This window comes from Cervus canadensis, chromosome 8 (genome assembly GCF_019320065.1).
Source record: "Cervus canadensis isolate Bull #8, Minnesota chromosome 8, ASM1932006v1, whole genome shotgun sequence".
NCBI classification, from domain to species: domain Eukaryota; kingdom Metazoa; phylum Chordata; class Mammalia; order Artiodactyla; family Cervidae; genus Cervus; species Cervus canadensis.
In genome coordinates this window covers 31,049,880-31,072,666 of record NC_057393.1, presented here as the reverse complement: position 1 = coordinate 31,072,666, position 22,787 = coordinate 31,049,880, and the positions used below count along the sequence as shown (strand labels likewise).

The following is a 22,787-nucleotide window of genomic DNA, read 5'->3' as shown; positions in this document are numbered from 1 at the left end:
TTTTGCTGGGTTGAGGGATCTATAAATGTTAAATAGATTAAGTTGACTGATAGCAGTATTCAAGTTTTCTATATCCTTAATGGTGTTCTGTGAACTTACTGTATCAAATATTGAGTGAGTGGTTTTGAACTCTAATCATAATTGTGGATTTGTCTATTTCTCCCTGTAGTTATGTCATCTTTTGTTTCATATTATTTTGAAGCTCTGTTATTTGATGCATAAGTGTTTATCATTATTATTATTATATTTATGAGACCATTATGATAGCTTAGTTGGTAAAGAATCTGCCTGCAATGCAGGAGACCCTGGTTCAATTCCTGGGTCAGGAAGATCCACTGGAGAAGGGATAGGCTATCCACTCCAGTATTCTTGGGCTTCCCTTATGGCTCAGCTGGTAAAGAATCCGCCTGCATGGGAAAGGTTACCCACTCCAGTATTTTGGTCTAGAGAATTCCATGGACTGTACAGTCCATGGGGTCACAAAGAGTCAGACACGACTGACCGACTTTCAGTTTATAATTATTATGTTATAATAATTATAATAATTATGTTAGTACATTATTATCAATGTGCTAACTCCCATACTATTATGAAATTATCTTTTAATCTCTGGTAATATTTGTTGCACTAAATCTACTTTGTCTGAGAATAGTATAGCTATCACAGCTTTCTTTTGATTAGTGTTAACATGGCATGTAAAGTTCACGACATGCCGTTTTGGTATATTGATTATTTTGAGCTAAAGGCACTCGAAAAAACAGCAGATGCACTTCCCTTGTCTTCCTAAAAGCAGGGCATGAAACTAAATTCCTGTGTGAAATACACCCTCCTCCTATCAGGAGAAAAGAAACATCCTTGTCTCCAGAAATGAGGAGTCCAGGCGGAGAGAAATCTGTACAAACAGACTTTGTTAAAAAAAATTCTTAGCTTTCTGTAGTCTCCTCAAATAGTTTAGTTACTTTTTCACAATTGCCACACTCTGTTGAACCTAGTATATTAGCACATTGACCCTGCCACTCCTCTGGGTCTTCATTTTCCTTGTGGGAGCTTCCATGTGCATGTGAAAAAATTACTAAATAAAAGCTGTATGCCTTTCTCCTGTTAATCCGTTTATGTCAGTCCCAGCCAGAAATCTTCAGAGGGTTGGGGGGAAATTTTACCTCCCCTGTGCTTTGCTCAGTTGTTTCAGTTGTGACTCTTTGTGACCCATGGGCTGTAGCCCATCAGGCTCTGTCCATGGGATTCTCCAGGCAAGAATACTGGGGGGAGTTGCCATGCCCTCCTCCAGGGGATCTTCCCGACCCAGGGATCAAACTTGGGTCTCCTGCTTTGCAGGCAGATTTTTTACTGCTAAGCCACCAGGGAAGTCCCTTTCCCTCTCCTACATATGTAATTTTCCATCCCTTCACATTTAACATACTTCTGTTTTCATATCTAACGTGTGTATTTTGGTAGCCAGCATATAGTTAGATCTAATTTTTTATCCAGACTGACAATCTCTGCCAGACTAAATTGTCAGATTGTATGTTAAGCCAACTTACTGTGATTACTAACATGGTTTAAGTTTATGAGTCTGTTATCTTGTTATTTGTTTTCTACTTGTCCTGTCTGTTCTTTGTTTCTTCTTTCATCTTTTTATGCCTGTTCAAGAAATCTATTGGTGTTTTTGTGGTTCTGTATTCTCTCCTTTGCTGGCTTCAGGACTAGGATTCGGGTGAGAATGTGATACTCATCATGAATGCAAAATTTAAAGGGATGTCAAAAATTGGTAATCAAGATACATACTATATGAATTAATGTTTTTAAAAGTCAAAATTAATATAAAACACATGATGAATAAAATATCAAAATTTCAAACATAAACATGATCATTACTTATGATTTTTCCTATTGCCTCAGGCTCCAATATCGCTCAACACAACACTATTACCGACTGTGAGTCACATATTCCTGCTTCTTTGTGTGTCTATTAATTTTATATTTTATACTAGACATTGTAAGGGATGCATTGAAAAGACTCTGAATTCTGTTCTTTTCCACTGAGGTGTTGAGTTTTGGTCTACGAGGCAGTTGAATCAATGGTAGTTCATTTTGATTGTAGAGGCTTGATCTTAGGCTTTGTTAGAATGGCTATTTCATTTTCTTCCTTAATCCTAAAGAGGGTGTGATCCTTACTCTTAAGGTGTGGGCTTTTGGGGGTTTTACTGGGAAGTCTGAAGTGTTTACCAAGTTCCCCTAACTTGGTAGGACTTGAACTCAAACTCTCTCCCTAGCACTGAGCAGCAGTTTCTATTTCTGCTGCTCTCAGTCTTCTGGCTCTTTTTCTGCTAGAGTTTTGGAGTCTCACTCTGCGCATACACAGTTCAGAAGTCAGTCAAATATTTGAGGGCACTTGGAACCAGCATTTTTGGGCTTCTCCTATTGCTTCTCCAGGGCTTACCTGGTAGCTCAGCTGGTAAAGAATCCACCTACAATGTAGGAGATCCCAGTTCGATTCCTGGGTTGGGAAGATCCACTGAGAAGGGCTAGGCTACCCACTCCAGTATTCTTGGGCCTCACTGGTGGCTCAGCTGGTAAAGAATCTGCCTGCAATGTGGGACCTGGGTTCGATCCCTGGATTGGGAAGATCCCCTGCAGAAGGGAAAGGCTACCCACTCCAGTATTCTGGCCGAGAATTCCTATAGTCCATGGGGTCGCAAAGAGTCAGACACGATTGAGCGTCTTTCATTTTCATTGTTTCTCCTTTTTCTACTCCCTTCCATTTTCAGCTGCTCAGTCATTCCTGAAAACCAGTTTCTTACTCCACAGTCTAATATACAGCTGCTTTCTGCTTAACTTCAATTCCCTTTTTGTTGTGAAGTGGTGGAATTCCTTTAGGGGAAAAGCCAGATGAATGTGGTTCTTACCCTGTGTGATTTCTGTCATTCAAGTGTCATGGCTCCCGCAGTTTATGCCTGTTTTTAGACATTCAGCTGTTCCCTATTGCCTTCAAAGAGCTATGTGTGTGTGTGTGGTTTTCTGGGGTTTTTTTGGTATCTTGTGGAGAGTTTAGAATTGCTGTTGGCAAAAGGGTCACTCTGATAAAATGTAAATGTTAATTACCAGAAGTTGGAACTTCTTGCAAAGTACAACATGTAGTATTTTCCACTGAGTTTGAAATATTTTCTTTTTATTGTGATTTCTGATTTTTTTGATTTATGGATTATTATAGATTTGTTTCTTAAATCACAAACATAGGTAGGTATTCCAGTTATCTTTTTAAAAAATTTCTACCTGTAATTCATTGTTATCAGAGAAATATTTTATATGTTACCATTCTCTGAATTTTTTTGAAACTTTATGTCATAGCATGTAGTTAAGGTTTTGTAAATGTTTCCATGTACTCTTGAAAAAATTATTCTGTATTCATTTGTTAGCTCCACTGTTCTATATATATTACTTAGGTGAAATTTGTTCATTGTATTTTCTGAGACGTAAAAAAATCTATTATAATTGTGGATTTGTCTATTTCTCCTATTATTTATGTGAGGTTTTACTTTACATAGAATACTTCATTGTGCTTAGTTGCTCGATTGTGTCCGACTCTTTGCAACCCTAATGGGCTGTAGCCTGTCAGCCTCCTCTGTCCATGGGATTTTCCAGGCAAGAACACTGGAGTGGGTTGCCATTTCCTTCTCCAGGGGATTAGGTGCATGCAAATTTAGTATTTTTACTGTTAAATCAAATTTCTTCCTTTATGAAATGTCCCTTTCTATTATTAACACTGCTTTTTGTTTTCCAAAAGCATTTGTTTCATATCAATGTAGCTAATTACCTTTCGTTGCATGATATAGCTTTTCCTTAATTGTTTTACCTTTTTATATTTTAGGTATTTTTTTTCAAACAGCATTTAGTTGAACTTTGTTTCTTATCTCATCTGAAAACTTTTGTTTTTTAATTGGAGCGTTTGTTCTATTGACAATAACATTACAAATAATTTTGCGTTTAAATTTATCATTTTACAGTTTGCTTTCTATTAGTCCCACCTGTTCTTCGTTGTTTTTTTCTTCTTTCTTGATTTTAGATCAAGTATTTTTAATTATGATTCCCCACTTCCCCCACCATTCACTTAGAAGTAATTCCTCTTTTAATATTCTTTTAGTGGTTACCCTGGAGATTAAAACATGCATCCTTGACTTATCAAAGTTTAGTATAAATTGGTACTTTTACCTCTTCCTCAAAAGTAAAAGAATATTAGAATAATTTCCATTTGCTTGCTTTCAGTATGTATGCTACTACTGTAATGCATTTTTAATTCTCTCTCTGTATTAAATCTCATGAGACATTGCTATTGTTTTATATTTAGATTTCCCCATATATTTGTCCTTTATGTTGCTCTTTATTCTTTCCTGCATCTCCCTTAGCATTTTTGTGATTATCCATTCTTTTGTTTCCCCTCGCTTCTTTCCTTTCTTTGTCCCTCCAATTTCCCACCCCCTGCTGTGCCACCTGTAATTGAATTCCAGGACATTAGGTTCACACCGTGATAAAATTCTACTATGCTACATCAGGTGCTGCTGTAGTAATTCCATATATGTGTCTTAAAGTTTGATTTAACTAATTTCTAAAAGTGAGGTCAATCTTTTTCTTTTAAAACTAGTAACAAGGTGAGTGTACCTTGGGGCATGCTTCATCTACATTAAATTTGCACTTAATCACTGCTTGGAAGAAACTGGATGGAAGAAGTCACGTAATTAACGCAAAGAAAAATCATGACAATGTCTCCAGAAAAATGAAACCGCCATCAAAATGTGTTGTGTTGAACTTCGCATGCATGCATCCTGAGAAGCACTTTGCATATATATAGAAAGTGTCAAAAATTTTAAGGCTAGTTTTGAAGGCTCTCAAAAAGACATAGTTAATATATGAATTGAGTGTATATATATATATATATATATATGTATATTTTACTGTTTTCTCCTCATATGTAATATGTATGAAATTATACAGGAAGACAAGAGCAGCTGGAACAGGGACCATCTAACATAGGCTTGGAAACGGGGAGTTTCAGGTGACCCTAGGGTTCACTTAATCCAAAGTCCTCATTTTACAGAGAAGGACACTTGAGTCCAGAGAGGCTGAGTCACTTATCTGACATCTCACAGTCAGTGGGTAGAGAGCTGGGACTAGAATCAAGGTCTCTGTTAGAGCAGCCTTCTTCGAGTTCCTGCTCTCCTCAGATGGATTCAATCAGTGGGATCTCCAGGTATGGGTACCCATCTTGGCTATAGCTGAGGCCTCTATGACTTGCCAGTGAACTGTTAACCACTTTGCTACTTGAGGCTCTAAATGGTATTTTTGATATGTCTAGTAGATAACTGGCCACAGTATCCAGCAGCCTAACTGGATGGCAGTGGGACAACATAAAGTATTTTCTGCTAAAATTCAGCCAAATACTAGAAGACGGATTTAAGGAATGGGGGAGATGGAAGAGAAAGCTCCTTGAGGTCATTATGAAGTACATTTTTTAAAAAAATCCTTTGAATTTAGATAGCACCACACATAGTGTATAACACTCACTTGATGGCAAATCACCTGGAAGGACCCAATATTGTTGATTTATTCTCTGGCCTCCTAGCTGTCCATCGAAGTTTTGTGCTCTTTTTCACAAATGTTTTAGTCCATTCAGGCTGCTATAACAAAAATACCATAGACTGGGTGGCTTGTAAACAACAGAAGTTTATTCCTCATAGTTCTGGAGGCTAGGAAGTCCAAGACCAAGGTTCTGGCAGATTCAGTGTCTGGTGAGAGCCTACTTCCTGGTTCATAGGCTGTGTTCTTTGGATATGTCCTCACATGGTGGAAGGGGCAGAGGGGCCCTCTGGGGTCTCTTTTATACTCCCATTCATGAGGGCTCCATCCTTATGAGCTAATCACTTCCCAGAGGCCCTTCCTCCAAGTACTATCATGTTGGGGATTAGATTTCAGCCTGTGAATTCTGGAGGGACATAGACATTCAACCAAACTATAGGAACAAAACATAATTGTTGTGGGGAAGTGGCTGCCCAGCCAGGGACTTCATTTTCTAGACCCCCATCCGACGGGACTATGTGACTGACTTATGACCTAAAGAATTCAGGGGGAGGAGTTTATGCCAGGTGAGACCCCTCATAATACTCTCATAATACTCTCTTTCCTTGACTTCCAACTGCATACTGATGCCATAGCGACCTTGGAGGCCAAGTGAAAATGACAGAGCCTATGTCAATCTGGATCTCTAAAGGACTACAGAGAAGAGAAACACTGCCCACTTTATCCATCGCCACCAACTGAGCTTTACGTGATCTGTTAGCAAAAAATAAACTTTAATTGTGTTAGGCCTCTGACAGGTTAGGGTTTACCTGTTTGCAGTTAACAGTTACTTTAACATAGTCAATGACATCTAATTGGAATAATAAAATTGAATTTCCACTTGGAGTGCATGAAGCAATATTTATGGGGAAAAAAGTAGAGGAAGAAGGTAGCACGGCATGAAACCAAAGACCCCCAGCATATCTGAGTTCATCAGCAATCAGTCTTCAGGTCAAGGTGCAGCGTGAACAATAGCGGCCTCCCTTTCCCCACAGAACACCCTGAGACCCTGAGAACAGAAAGTTAGAGTAGCCACATTTTATTACTTACAAAACATTACCTCAAAATATAAACTACCTTGTGGAATCAAACTCTCTGCCATTACTAGGCTCATACAAACCTTAATATAATCTGTTCCCAGAAATCTGAAGAAAATATTAACCCCTGTTCAAACCCCCTACACAGAGAACATTTCCCTGGGAGGTGTTCCTGCACTTATTTTGTTATTTCCAGATGAATAAAACTAAGACTTCTTTTTGCTTCTTCCAAAAGTATAATTTACTATATAACATTTACAAGGAGAAAAGCATCTGAGAGTATTTTCATGAATAGTAATTAGAAAATAGCATGCGTGACGTGGTCTGTACAGAGGCCCATTTCTCTGCTGGATGCAAAGGACAGTGGGATGTACCCTCGAACCAGTCCTGTGGAACTTGCTCAGCTCCCCCCTAATGCTTCCTGGGCTCCTGGGGCTACTCTGGTGTTTAGAAGGAAGTGGATGCCAGAGCAGCTGGTTTGGTGTATTTTGGCTTTTTTTGTTTTACAGTGATATTTGCAAATACTGCTCCGAGGGCTATAGTTACTGCATTTATTATTTAGTCTGGGAAGGTGAAGAGAAACTTCCAAAGCTCTGGGTGGTGGGGAGGAGCAGTGCTCAGAGGCAGTACCTGTGTAGGTGCTGACTAGCTCTGCCACTTACCTCCATGACTTCAGTATGCCAAGCCATCACCTGCGGTGGGTAGCAGTGGCAGAAATGGCCCTTTAAATTGTTCTCCAGAAAAGACAGAAGAGGAGCACATCGGGAGGGCCAAGGTGAGCCTGGATTCAAAATTCTACATCCAAAGTTGGTCACACTTCAACTCGCCACTCAGCAGAGCTACTGGTCAGTTCCTCCACGCCCCGAGATCGACTCTCCTGGGCGAAGGCACCACCAGTGTTCTGGGCGGACACACAAAGGACCTTAAGAGAGCTAGCTGTGGGCAGCAGAGGAAAAAAAACTTCCTTTTGAGAGGAAGTTGGCCACAGCCAGCCCAGCAAGAGTGAGCAGAGTACAATGAGAGCAGAATTTGGACTCTGACCGATCTGGGTTCAAGTCCTAGTTATGCCACTCTGGTCCTTCCAAACACCCTATCGAGTCACCACCACCAGGAGTGGGCATAGCGGTTACAGAGGCTGCTAGTGGAACTCAGAGGCAGTGATTTTAATACTCTTGAGCTCTATAATAACTGCCTCTCTTTGAGTATTCCTTACCTTCTTACTTGTAATTCTGGTACTTCTTAAGAAAAGACCGTGTGGACTATTCTACTATCAAAATGTAATTCCCTTTCAGTACAGTGGATTTCCCTGGGCTCTGGATAGGAGATAGAGTGGCTGGCAGAGGTGAGGCTGTGGAACTGGATAGAAGGTAGTGGAAAAGAGCAGTGGGCAGTGGTGCTGAGGTTGGAGACAGGGACGTGTTTACACCCCCTCTTCCCTTGCCTTCTCCAATACACAGCTCTATTATTTTTGTTTGCTCTATTGATAATTCAAAAGCTCAGAGTCTTTCTGTGTCCCATTGTTTTTATGGTCGGAGTGACGCACCTGGTTCGCCTTGGCTTTTGCAGAGATGAAACACTTTCCATTTTGTTTACCAATGTGAAGCTGCTCTCACTGTGTCTCCAAAGTGAATCCTGCAGCTGCATCCACCCCACATACAGGGGCCTTGGGTACAGGTAGCAGGGTGAACGTGCAAGTGCTGGGCTGGCCCGGCCCCATGGCCGCTCAGCAGTTCATAGGCCTGGGGGATCCTCCCCACTGCTGAGGGTCCTTGCTGTTGAAAGCCAGAGTGGGGGAGGCCTCTCAGGCAGAACCTGCCGACACCCTCTGCCATGTTGGAGGGTGCAGGGCTGGGGCTCATCTGCCCAGGGACTGCTTTTACTGGGGGCGGGGGCTAGGGCTACAGAGGGCGAGCGGGCCTCGGGATTGGCGGTTCTGGGGGTCCCGGGCACAGGCTCACAGGAGCGCAGGTCTGGTGTTCTCCAGCTTGTCTCCAGCTGGAAATAACATTAATATCGCACACTTGCAGCTTTTTCAGGGCACTAGAAGAATTGAGACTTTCTCTTCAAGGAACAATGAGAATTTGTTCTGAGCCTTTGTGATAAGAAAGGAGAAAGAAAATCATTCCTAGAGGCAGGATAGGGGGGCGGAAAATTATCTCAGCAAAAGGCACAAACTTCTCATTATACATTATTATGCTTTCTAATAAGCATTTGTGCAAGCCCATTCTTTGGTTTAAAATAAAACGGCTCTTAAGTCTTAAAAGACTGTCTTGGCCATGTCTTGTTTGGGAAGGAAAAAAATGATGGGAGGAAGCTGGTAGATGAGCTCTTTTGTCCTCGGGCCCAGCCTGGCAAGCTGGGTGCAAGCTGTCAATGTGCAGGGTGATGCTGAGTTCTGCCACAATCCATCTTTTGTGGTGAGTGTAGTAGGAAAATCCTTTATTAGGAGGATCCCTAGTGATTTAGTAATTACCCTTCACTCCTAAATGAGAAAGCCAGGACAGATGCCCTGCACTAAAATCCCTATGGAATGTGATGTTATAGTGAGTTTCTTGGTATATTTTGAACTATGCAAATACTTCTTCCAGGAGGCAGTTGCAAAGTTAGCATTGCAGGATTCCAAAGATAAACTCTGTTGATTCCCTCCTCCCTTTTAATTAATTAAAAAAGAAGAAAAAAACCCAAACCAAAATTTAGGAGCAATATTTAATATATAAAGACAAAATAAGCAGAGACTGCCTGTATCCTGCAACATTTAGAGTCTTAGTGAAAAATCAACACTTATTTACAGAAAGCGTGTCTGAGTGGAGCTTCAGAGGTCCTGGCTGTAATGATTTAGTGGAACCTATGAAAAGGGAAAGAGGTAAGTCTGTGAATCAGGCAGCCACTGAGCTGGGTGCTTAAATGAACAGGCTCTGGACTATTCTGAGCTCGGCAACCCATTCCCTGGGTGACCCTGGGCAGCTACAGGCCCACTCCAGGCCTCACAGGAAAAGTGGAGATATGAATAGTATCTCCCTGAAGGGCTGCTATGTTAGTAAAGCAAGCTAGCTCAGGGCTGGCCCACAGGGACCTCTGGTCACTCCTGTTATTATGAGGGCTTGCAGCTGTACCTGCACCAGTATATATTAAAGAAAAGACTGTGATATTTGCACCAAGTTTTTTAAACTGGGGGAAACAACCTCTTTGTCTCTTACTCCTCTTTTCCTTTTTCTTCACTTTTCTTGGCTGCTTCTTCCCTGCCTTTCTACCCCCAGTGTTGGGACTTCTCTCTCTCCTGCTCCCACATCTGAAGCATCAGTGGGATGCCCTGAGCTACCACTCAGCCACCACCAGCCCTGACCGGGTCCAGCCTGGTCCTCGGTCTCCCCTTTCCCACTTCACACCTCCTGGTGCTGTTCCTCCTTACCTAATAATAAGCTTGTTGAAACTAATTCCACTCCCTCTCCCAATTTCCAGCTCTCCACGCTGAGAGTCTGCTCCCTCCTCTCTTGTCTAATCTTCCTTAATCATTCACTCTGAAGACTTGGCCCTGCTCCTTAACTCTTCCTCAGGCAGTTTCTGCAACCTCTGGCCTCAGCCACCTTGCCCCCTCCTCAATTTCTATCCTTCCACATCAGCAGAAGTTGTATCTCTCTCTATTGGAATCCTATAACATTGTCTAATACCTCCTCCTTAAAAAAAATCCTTTGTGTCATTTATCCTGCAAAAGAAAATCACATCCACAGAAAAGAAAGTCATTTCAGTTGTAACTTGTTTGCAAAGACCCACACAAGCTTCTTGAACCATACAGAAGGTCCTCATCGTGAAATTTAAACCACTCCACTCCCCACTGCCCAACCCAGAGGATCTTCCATCTCCCGTTCCTCCACAGTTTTCCCACCAGACCTCAGCCTCCAGATCTCCCTTCCCCAACGTGGTGACCTGAAAGTGTTTTTCAGTGCTCAGATAAGCTGGTCTTGGAGAGCATGGACCTGGTCATCTTTTATGAGCACATTAGTTTTCTGCCTAATACAAGCCTTTTGAGAGCACTCAGCTACTTGGGAAGCAGTGGAAAGTTGTTAGATTCAGTTGTGTCTTACAGCTCTGATGACCTTTGATTTGTACCTTTTTTAAAGATGGTTTTGGTCAACCAAACCATTAAGGGCTTACCCTATCAAGCCCTTAATATTCTCTCAAAGTTGAGATAGGTCTAACTATTTTCTTTGCTCAGTTGGGGGATGTGTGTGTGTGTGTGTGTGTGTGTGTGTGTGTGCCTGTGTTTGGTGGATGGGTGTGCTTTCTCTTTCTAAAACTCTCCCTCGCAGCCACATGACAGATGATGATTGCTTTCTGTGGTGCCTAATACATTGCTCTCCACTCAATGAATACTGTTACCTGACTCCCGTCCCAACCCTGGGGGAATCTGGATTCACAAAGGAATAGAACCTTCTTACAAAATCTGGAGTATGATTACAATTTTACTTTAGAAGCACCCGCTTCCCAGAGGAATAGCTAGTGATTGATGCCACTGTCAGAAACCCAGATGCACACACTCATACATCAGCCAGGAAATTACATAAACAGCTCGCCCAGCAGGCCAGCACGGACTCACCCGCTTGCTCCCCTACGGGAGGAGAGGTGATATGAAACCCAAGGCAACAGCAGGGAACAGACAAAGGAAAGGAGTTAGGCAGGACTGGGCTGCCGAAGGTCCACAGGGTTTTCTCCTTCCTCATCTGCTGAGGGCAGCAGCCACAGGCCAAGGTCTGTAGTTACACTGCTATGTGAGCAGGATGTGGGGAGCTGTTGTATCTGTTCTGGGCTTGCACCGTCGGCTTGTTCTCATGGTGCATGTACAAGGCTGCACACAGCTTTACACACGCCTTCGTGCTAACACAGGTACCGCTGATGTCCACCTCTTCCCTTGGGGCGGGAGTGACCTACCTAGGCTAAGCTCATGCTAGGGTATTTGTCTCTTTGGAGAGCGTGCCAGTGTTGATTCCAGCAGGATGGGCTGGCAGAGACTGGTTGGTTGCTCAGAAGATGCCTGAAAAAATACTGATACCATTAGGGCAGAAGAGTGGAAAGTAGTCTGGCAGGCCTGCTGGTGACTTGTGAGTGTAAGGGGATTTATCGGTAGCGGCAGGCCAAAGCATTGACGTTCTTGACCACATAAAAGCCCATGGTGACTGGAGGGATGACCAATGTCCGGCCGGCCCGCAGGGGGCGGGGCTTCAGTTCTGGGAGGGTCCCATCGTCCACCATCACCAGGGGCTGGCCGTTCAGCTGCACTGACCTACGGGGAGGAGAGACAGCACAGGACTTATTATTGCCTTGAAAAGAAGCCACGGCAGCGGAGCCTGGCAGCCTCAGCTTGCCCCTGTCCGCTGACCATGCCCCGCTAGTGACCACTCACTGACACCAGCTCTGCCCAGCGTCTCAGCTGGTGCTTCACTCACACAATGCACGCGAACACCCCAGCAATGCTCTGAGGAAGAGATGGTCCCTGTCCCATTCCCCCTAGTGTGGTGAAGTGACTTGCCCAAGGCTATACAGCTTGTAGCCCTGGGAGCCAGGATTTGAACACAGGTAGTCCAGTTCCAGAGACGCATCATTTATTCAGGCAAATAAAAAGTCTCTGAGGCAGAAGAGGAAGTGTCTGGTGCCTATTGTTTTGAAACCACAATAGCAGTCCAGTTGGTGGTGTTGAAGAAGTCTCTTGAGAGTCCCTTGGACTGCAAGGAGATCTAACCAACCTATCCTAAAATAAATCAGTCCTGAATATTCATTGGAAGAACTGATGCTGAAGCTGAAACTCCAGTACTTTGGCCACCTGATGCGAAGAGCTGACTCATTTGAAAAGACCCTGATGCTGGAAAAGATTGACGGTGGGAGGAGAAGGGGATGACAGAGTATGAGATGGTTGGATGGCATCACCGACTCAATGGACATGAGTTTGAGTAAACTCCAGGAGCTGGTGATGGACAGGGAAGCCTGGCATGCTGCATGCAGTCCATGGGGTCGGAAAGAGTCGGACACGACTGAGCAATTGAACTGAACTGAACTGAACTGGACTTTTCTACCTGAAGTGTCAAATAACATACAGGCTGAAGATGGCTTCAGAAGTTCCTATTTAACTGCATCTTCATTAGTTTACTTGAGAGATGAGAGAACTGACATTGTGCCACTTGTCTCCGGCAGTTCTAAAGGAGGACAGTGGCTACGTAACCACCTACCTTCCTCTAATCTGAGCATGAGTTTCCATGTCTAATATTTAAAGGATGTTTCCACTTTAGGGACACCATGAAGTAAGTGATAAAGCAGGCACTGTGACCCCAGTTCACCTATCCTGTTTGCTTTCATCCCTCCTGTGTGTCAGCCATCTTCGGCCCTGAGAAGGACTTAGACAGCAAAGGGAGATGGCTCATCACCCATCTGGGGTCTGTGGTACAGAATCCAGACAAGCTCCCAGCTGTTTCTGATGTGACTTGGGAAGCCACGCACCCAGACTGAAGCTCAGCTCTTTGGGTAAGTAGAGAAGGCCAGAACCAGGCCACTAGCTGTAAATAAAGGCTGCAAGTGACTTTTAGAAAATCAACATGATAGTGTCGACTGTCTTTGGGCCTTGCCCAGCCTCTAGTGTGGTGACATTGCAGTGGTTTCATTTGAGCTGTGAAGAGAGTAAAACTGTAGAAACTGATACGAGGTCTTGGTTTAGCATTCCTTCTGTGCTCTGGACAACAGATGGGTTTAGAGATTCATGATCAGACCCCCTGCTCAGTAGAGCCGTGAACTCTCTGAAGTAACTGCAATGTAAATTGCTCCCAGGAAGAGCTGGGCAGAGTGGCAGCTCCAGGCCCAGCCTGATATGGACCAGTTCCGGCCTGGTCCAGATCTGATGGGCCAGGGGCAGCCTCGCTTCTTGTTGGTATGACTGAGAAATGAATGAACAAACAGGGATTTCCTGCATGGAGAGCCAGGCTTGCATCTGGAAGATGCAGGGGTGTAAGAATCGAGATATAAAGGGCAGTGTTGACCTCATCAGAATGCAAGAACTTTCTATAACCCTCTCTGGTGAAGACAGCGTATTCTTTACTGTCTGAGCCACCAGGTTTATTGGTTGGTTAGAAAGCTGACTCAGGTGTGAGCAGAACCAGGGAGCATGACCTAGATTCTGGACTGATCTCTAACTCCAGGAGCCGACCACTAACTTCCTAGATGGCGGTGGCAAATCTCTTCATCACACTTCCTGCGGTTTTGCATCTGTGAGAAGACAGGCTATATGGGCTGTAGAATGAATTGAAATGAAATATAAATGTCAAAGGGCTTTGAAAGCATAGTGAGCCATTAAGTGGGAGACAGTGTTTTCTGTTGTTATTCTTTTCATTGTCATGCCGGGCAGGTGAACTTTTTGGTCCTTGTACGGTGACACGGCGAGTTTCACGGCTCCTCTCCTAAAACTGTCTTCACTTGGCTCTCACGGTAGCAGCCCGTCTGTCTGTGTGTCTCCCTCTTCCTGTTTTTCTCCTTCATTTTTGCATGTCATTTCCTTTTCAGGGGGACTATTCCCTTACACCTGCCTCTCAGATGCTGGGGTTCCTGGCGCTTGGACCTTGGACCTCTCTGCTTTCCATACTACATATTTCCACTGGATACTGTTACCCACACACAGGACTTGAATTACTACCTGCATACTGATGCTATCCAAATCTGTATCTGAAGCCTGCATCTTTCTTCGGATTTACATATCTCTGCTTAACTGTCCCAAAGGAACTTCAAAAGTCATTGAGTCCAAAATCAAGATCACCTCAAATCTCTGACTTTGTAATCTCTGGGCTGGTCCTACCATCTATCGGATTACCTAAGCCAGAAAGCTGAGAGTCATCTGGGTCTTCTCTTCCAGGTCCCAGGTCTGGAGTTGCTGCATGCATGCTCAGTTGCTAAGTTGTGTTAGACTCTTTGCAACCTTATGAACTATAACCCACCAGCTTCCTCTGTCCATGGAATTTTCCAGGCAAGAACACTGGAGTGGGTTGCCATTCCCTCCTCCAGGGGATCTTCCCGACCCAGGGATCAAACCTGCATCACCTGTGTCTCTAGCATTGCAGGAGGATTCTTTACCATTGAGCCACCTGGGAAGTTGCTAAATCCAACCAATTCTACCTTTTAATATTTTTCAAATCTGCTTCTTTCTCTTTCTTTAGTGCTATTATTTAGTTCAGAACATCCCCGTGACCTGTCTCTGGCCTCTGGCCTTGCCTTCATCCCCCATGCCGGCCACATTGCTGAGAAAGCCATCTGCAGCTGTCCATGCTTCAAACTCTCCAACAACGCCATCCCTTCCCTTAATCCGGATGATGAAGCCGAGCTCTGGCCACCTCCCCAGTTTCAGATGCTGCTGCTGCCCCTTACTCCAGGGCTAACTGTAGATCACAGACCTTGGGGGGTTTGGGCTGAGCTGGCAGTTATTGTAAGGACATCATCAGTGTATGCATGAACAGACTGTTCCTGATGAAAAACAGTTAAGCTTTGTACATAAATGAGGTAGATCTTTCTCAAGTGAAAATGTCAGTATATCCTATTGGGAATAAAATACACGCGTTCATTTAAAAGAACAGTAAATATTTTTCAAATGCAAATGCCTGTAGACACTGTTGGGATAAGAGATGAGTTCATTTAAAACTGTTGTCAAATTCCTAATAGGTATTTTGGGAAGAAGGGGGCATCATGTGCTTTTATCAAGCAAGAGATTATTAAAGGGACAATTAATATAATGTGGGAGGGCCATAGACATCTGTTGACATCACAAAGGATTCCCAGAACTTGAGGGTGCCTTTTGCCCCTGTGTGATCCGGGTCACTGTGAGTGGTGCTCCCTCCACCTGGAGCACAGTCAGTCTTCCTCCTCTGTGGGTCAACTGTTCTGGGTCCCTGCCAAGCCTGCTCTTTTGTTGTTCCCTCCGGGGAACCTTCTCTGAGCCCTGGGTTAGCAGCCCCAACTATGGGCTCTCTTGTTCCCAAAACTTCCCTCAACCACCTCACTGAATGGTAGGACTTACCCCTGTACCCCTCACTGGGCTGTGAGCTGGTGAGGAAAGGAATGGTGCTTTTCACACTGAATACTCAGTGTCTAACAAGGCTCTTGGCATAGAATTGGGGTGGAATATTTTCTGAATGAGCCAGTGGACTTTTGAGGCCCTTTCACATTATTTCTGGTATTCCTGGGCTGATTTTCTCCAATTCCAAAGAGGCTCCCTTGGAGGTTTGCTGAATGTCTTTACAGATTTCATTAACGTACCAATTACTCTTGCTCTCAATGGCTATGGAGATGTTAGATAAGACCTGAATTATCGCTGATTCTCACAGTCACTCACTAGATACCTTATCCCAATCAGACACAGACCATTGATCATCACTAGGGCTTTTCATTCTTAAAAAAGATCTATATGACCATCTCTTAGCTAAGCCAACATGAGCTAATTTTGTGAGACTTTAAGTCCTCACACATCCTTATCTACAAAGTTCCTTCATTATAATGATGGACAGTTTGCTATACCACTTCCATTCTATTTTTCCTGCTTATGTTTTTTTTGTAATATTTATCCTATTACCCAGTTAAGTCATATCACACTAAATATCACAATTATCTTTCACTTTTATGCACTGAACAATTTGCAAACATATCATGTGAATGATAAAAATCACTGATTACTGAGCACTGTTTATGCCAAAGGCAAGATGCTGTGATTTACTCTATCGCATGAAGTCCTCACAACTACCAGCCGAGGCAGGTGTTAGCATCCCTGCAGATGAAGACATCGACATTTAGAGGGATCTAAGATTCACCCAAGTCATGCAGCCATTAAGTGGTGGAGCTGAGATGTGCCTGCAGCCTTATACCACAGTCCTATCTGGCCTCCCTTGTGACTGCTAAAGAGCCCAGTGAGGTACATATGCAAGTATTATTATTATTTTAACTTCACTGTTGAGATGAGGTCAGAGAGGTTAGGCGGCCTGGGCAAGGTCACACATCCAATAGGTGGCTAAGCTTAGTCTTGGATTCAGGTCTCCTAACACCTGTTTCTACTATTTGTGTTGTTCCCCAATTCCACATGGCACTCACTAGGATCATGTTTCTTTCTTTGAAAACCTTTCTTATCATATTTTCATCACATTCTGGGACCTCTTTCCCAGCCTGTGACTTTTCAAACCAGATGCTAAATGATCCAGCCTACGTGGAGCTATTTTTCTTAATTCCCTAGCTGCTGAGGGCTTTTAAATTATCCAAATATTAGGACAACTGCGTTGTTTTTTTTTTTTTTTTTTTATCACCATCTGTTTTTTCAAAGTCTGAGTTGCTTTGCAATTCCTAAACTTGTTTTCTTTACACTGCATGCTATTTGAAATGGGATTCCGTGTCTCAATTTGGAGTCAAGCCCTCTGCTCCCTGGGTCTCTGTGGGATCCCCTTGGCTGGGTCACATCCTCCCCCAACCACCTGTCTGCAATCTCTGGTCTCATTAAGGTTCTTGCTAGCTGTGGATACTGAAGTAAGCTTTCAGCTCTTCTGATGTTTCAGGGAAGCAAGTCTAGTGAGCATGTTCTCTGCCAGTCTTGAAGATAACTTGTTGGTCTGGCCCTGGGTGGACGTTTGCAGGGGCAAAGGCAAGGGAAGCCTGTGTATTATCAGGAGCAGCCTGGGGAGCTAGTGACTAGTTTCTGCTGGTATATCTGGGGCCTTGAATGGGAGGTGAAAGGTCTCAGAGATAACTAGTTCCATCTCCACCACTTTAAGAAAGTGATCTGCTTTCTCTGAACTTGGGTTTCTCTGTCTGTAAGATAAACTAGGTGAAGCCTAAGATTCTTTCTAGTTCCCATACTTTTCAGGTGGGTTGCCCACAGTCTAATAGCTAGCTTGAAGCAGAGTTTAAATCCAAATTCAGTGATCCTGCACAGGTAGAAATATGATCATGACATTCACCTGTCTAAATGTTCAGTAATTTCCTGCTAGTCTTAGAACATTCTCCAAGGGCCTTAGGAGACCTCATAAGCGAGGCCATTTACCTACTTACCCAGCCCTTAGAGGTTCCCTGGAGCTCCTGCCCACTGAAGCTCCTGACCATCCACCCCCTCCTTTCATTCTGTGTTACGCTTCCTCCAGTCACAAACTCTACTCTCAGGGCTTTTGTTCATGTTGTCATTTTGCCTGGAACTTTCTCTGTACTCCCGCCACGCTTCCAGCCTCCTTTTCCCTACTAACTCCTACCTGTCTTTCAGGTCAGGTACCCGCAAAGTACTCCCGGTCACCTAGCACTTCTCTGTCTCCACGCACATCACAGTATCAGGATTGCTGACTGCCTATCAGCCTCTCCCCTAGTTAGGAAGACCCTGTGTTGGTCCTGCTCATCCTGCGCTCTCCCGTTCATCAATTCACACAGTAGGTGCTCAGTAAAAGAAGGGCTGGATGTAAATATGTGGGTAGATGATCACAATCTGGAAGGAAAAGACACTAGGGTGGGAGGACAGAGACTCGAGTTACAGTTCACACTCTGAGCATGACACGTGAAGGTCTAGCAATGTCACTGTTGACTCTGGTTTCGGGTTTCTAGATTGTTAAGTGAGAGACAGGGAGAGAAGGAGGGAAAGACGGAGTAGGGAGCAGAAGAGAGGGAGGAAGGAGGAGAGAAAGGAGAAGGTGTAAGAATCCGAGTGGTGGTGGGGACCCTGGAGGACAAAACCCGTACAACCTCCTAGTTCTAGCGCCAGCGTGCTCTCCCGCAAGCCACTAGAGGGCACTCTTGCTCTTCACAACGGTGCCGAGATCCCGCGCGGCGGCTCCCAGGCAGCGGAGCTCCTGCCTCTGCCCCTCCAGCCCGCTCTCCAGTCCCGGGGAGTCCCGGAGACGGGCCCGGCGCTTGGCCTCTTGGAGCAACAAACCTCAGGATCAGTCCAATCCCGGCAAAAACTTCGTTGCGGTCCATTGACTGCCCCCCACCCCCCAGTGCCGCCATGTGGCTAATATTAAGGAACCATGCGAAGTCCGCAGCGATTCCTGCCGGGGGAGCGGCTTCCTCGCCGGCATGCAGGGAGAGGTCCGCGTAGGTGCGGGGCTGCCGGCGCCCCGCTCTCCAGCCCGGGTCCTGGCGCTCCGCCCTCCCGCCGGCCGCACCTGTGTGCTCTTTACAGACACCCCCCCCCCTCCCCGAGGCCCCGCTGCCCTTGGAGGCCCCCTCGCTGAGTTAGGAAGCTGGTGTGTGCAGCTGCCCTGCCCTTCTCCAGGTCAGGGGCAGGTTAGAGCCGGGAGGGAGCTCGGCCGGGTTTGAGGACAAAGGGGCCTTGCTCCGCTCCGTGCCCCTGCTTCTCCGGGAGAGGCTGTGCATCTGGAGGAGCTTAGACAGGAGGGAGGTTCCTTTGAAATGGCCGTGAGAGGCTACCCGCTGAGGAGGACTGCTCACAAGTGGCTGCAGCAGCCTAGTGTCTCCTGGTCCCCACTTGCCCAGCTGGAGCAAAGGCGGTAGGATGCTCATGACCCTCTCAGAGAGCTCCTACTCCTCAGGGGTGACAGGGAAGATGATTTCCTCCCAAGGGTGACTTATGTGCTTTTTGCTCTGCCTGAAATCTGGTAGACTGTCAAAAAGCCTGATGTTCCTTCCAGGCCCCTTTGGATGTGGCCTCCTCCACCCCAACCTAATCTGAGAGCCCCAGCTGGAAGAGGGGTACGTTTTTGGCAGCTTCTTTTCAGTACGCAACATCTCAAATTTATTCTCTGTGCTGCGGTCATTTCACCTGCTAAACTAATTGTTCTTTTTTTTTTAATCTTCAGTGGCACGTGGTTCAATGCCTTCTTGCCCAGGATAGTAGTTTAAATGAATTCTTGTCCAGTTCCACTCAGTCAGCCTCTCTATTCTCATGTGGCTGCTTGGACACTCCAGTCCCTTCCTCTGATGTTGTTAAAGAGAGGAGACTAAGTGAAAAATGGGGGTGAATGCTTCCTGTTCCCCTTACCCCTCGAAAAGCCCTCATCATATATGAAATTCCTGGCCACTTAAACAGTTTGATGTTGATAAGATTACTTTCCTTATGTCCTACTCTTTGAGAGCACATTGAAATGAGAAATGTTGATCTAACTTCTTATATCGCTGAACAGGGAAAACACTCGGATTCCTTTATGCAAGCAGAGCTGAGGATTTTATAGGCAGGTTGTCAGGGATATAAGCTTTTCCTGTTGGCAGTTAGGTTTGGGGGTCATGATTTGATCTGTGTTTTATCCAAGTCTGTGTAATAATGGTCTAAACCATCATGGGATCCTACCATCTGCTTCTAGTGGTTTAAAATGACTTAGCATACTTGGCAGAGAAGATGAGAGTCTAGCTAAGGAAACTGGATTTATACTGATAGTGTTCATTTCCATCAGATGAGAAGAAGTCATTTGGGGGCACTTCGGGAAGAAAGTTTGATTTTGCGACCATCTCAGAGCTCCACATCATAGGTATATCACACTCAAACCACGAGAGAAACCAGCTACAAAAACCATGGGGGCTTCCCAGGTGGCACAGGGGTAAAGAATCTGCCTTCCAAGCAGGAGAGTGAAAGTGAAGTCACTCAGTCGTGTCCGACTCTGCAACCCCATGGACTGTATCGCACCAGGATCCTCCATCCATGGAATTTTCCAGGCAGGAGTACTGGAGTGGGTTGCCATTTCCTTCTCCAGGGTATCTTCTTGACCTAGGGATCAAACCCGGGTCTCCTGCATTGCAGGCAGATGTTTTACCATCTGAGCCACAAACACTAGAAGGAGACGTTGGTTCAATCCCTGGGTTGGGAAGATCCCTTGGAGAAGGAAATGGCAACCCACTCCAGTATTCTTGCCTGGGAAATCCCATGGACAGAGGAGCCTGGCAGGCTACAGCTCATGGAGTCGCAGAGAGTCGGACACAGCTTAGTGATTAGACAACAACAACAGCAACACTGTAAAGTCACGGCTTCCTGGATACCTATTCAAATATATTAAACCAACGGGATAAATACCTCGGTTTTATCAGATTTTGACAGTGTTCCCTCAGTGCACATGAGGTGCACTGGCGTACCCTCAAAAGGGAAAAATAAGATGTCTCAGGTGGCACGTGTTCTGCTCCAGGGCCCATGGACGTCAGTGTGCAAGGAGTGTGGTGACTCTGAGTCATTCTTGAGAAGGTCATTGGGGAAGATGTAGGCTGCCAAGTGTTTGCTGGTGTTTGGTAACTGGTCCACAGCTTGGTGCTCCAGCCCCTTGTCTGGAATGAACCAGATCCTGTTGTGGACTCCTGATGCTTGGCAGCCAAAGAAATGCTGACTCAAGGCCCTGGTCCTGCTATAGGGATGAGGTAGCTTAGGACTTTTCAGTTCCTTGAGGCTTATGTTTGTCTATCACCTAAATCAGAGCCTCTGGAAGATGAGGAGAAAGGAGAAGACAAAGACCTTTACTTCTCTGCCCACCAGAACTGCCTATGTATTCCGCTTCCCTGCCCCTCAGTGTAGAACCAACTGCTCAGAAACATGTTAGCTTTGCTCTGAAGTGCTCATCCACCAGGATTTTATTTGGGTCATCCGGAACAGAGTGGAAATCTCTGCCTGCAACGAGGGTGCCCACGTGAGTGGAGCTGGGGTGGGGACACCACAGTATTGATAGTCAGCTATGTGGAGAGATTCCAGATGCTGGGAATGATCTGGAAGAAGATGTGTTCTGGAGCTGAGAACAAATGAAATCTCTCAGAAAACAACAGTGAAGACACTGGATTCCTAAGCATCTTGGTTTAAGATATCAAGTCACTGTAAAATATAAAAGCGTTTTATAATCCTCTAATCTGCACAGTGATCTGTACACTACTAATCTAGGAGTTAAAACAAACAGTAAAACCTTTGGGAGCCATACACATCTTTCCTCTTAGTCATAGAAAGCTCCCAGGGCCTCCTGGCATGTTCACACCTTTGGCAAAATGGCTTAGTGCCTGAATGAAGAATAGAATCTGGGTGAAATCAAAGCTGCAAATCAGTTGGAATCTTGTTCCAGCATTTTCTAGAGGGACAATAGTTCTCAACTTTGGCCACATATTTGAATTAACTTGGGAGCCTTAAAAAAATACTGGTGTCTGGGTCCCAGCCCAGAGACTTTGGTTTAATTGGTCTTGGGGGCGGCTTGGGCACTGGGGTTTTTAAAGCTCCCCAGGTAATTCAAAGCGCAGCCATGGTTGAGCAGCAAGAGCTGATGAAGAAACAGTGGGAATATGTTTGCAGCTGGGGCAGGGTTTGGTGGGGGGCAGGGAATCAAATAGCTTTCTAACCATTACATTCTGAATTTATTTTGAATAAACAGATCTTTTCTTACTCTTTTGGAGTACCATGTAAGAGGCCACATTTTTAAAACTAAAACAAAGATGTGAACTTTTCAAAGGCAAATTTCTTGTTGAATAGTCTGAAGTGGGCACTTTTGCTATTTCTGCAGAACAGCCTCATTTGAATGTCTTCCCTGTAGTGAGTTCTCTGGTGGGATGAACGTGCTCCGCAGCATGGACCAGGGAAGTGCGTGTGCGACTTTACAGCAGGAATTCAGGACCAAAGCCGATGGAGCATTTGCACAGATAACAAACTGCATTTCTTTAGCACTGAAAAGAAAAACTGCTCTGCTTGAAGGACAAAGTCTCTAAAGTCATTTAGATTTCTCTCAGGTCTTGGACTGTGTCACAGAGAACTCCACACAGACCAAGAGTGGGCTCAAGCTCTCTTCAGGTAGAAGGAATTAAGGGGGTTAAATATATCATTCAGTACCCTCACTGTATTTTCCAGATATGTATATAATGATTTACTTAGATAATGCTATGTCCACTGGCTATAGTTACTAACTCTTTAAGAGCCATCAAACACCCTCAAATGAGCACAAGGGTGAAAAGAATCCAAACTCCTCTGTTTTGATGAGTAAGCTTTCACTAAGTAAAATTTGGAAGGCTTATTTCTCTGTATATTTATTTCTCTTTATTTTTTCTACAGACTGACCCTGAAGCTTACATATATCATGTGTATTTATATTTATACTTTCGCAGCATCTGTTTCAGACTTCCTGAACTGGAACACTGCTTGGACTTTGCTGGTTAGAAGTACTACCTTTCTGTTCACTCAGAGCCATT

General features: G+C 44.7%; 1 protein-coding gene across 3 annotated transcripts in view; it reads right to left on the bottom strand.

Annotated features, from left to right (window-relative positions):
- Positions 1-11,087: 11,087 nt before the first annotated feature.
- Positions 11,088-22,787, bottom strand: part of HPSE2 (heparanase 2 (inactive)) — a 665,453-nt gene continuing 653,753 nt past the window's right edge. For all 3 annotated transcript variants that reach the window (XM_043476432.1, XM_043476433.1, XM_043476435.1), the window contains exon 12: positions 11,088-11,925. In XM_043476432.1, the coding sequence (XP_043332367.1) occupies positions 11,760-11,925 (166 nt within the window). In that variant the 3' untranslated portion in view covers positions 11,088-11,759. The remainder of the gene's footprint in view (positions 11,926-22,787) is intronic.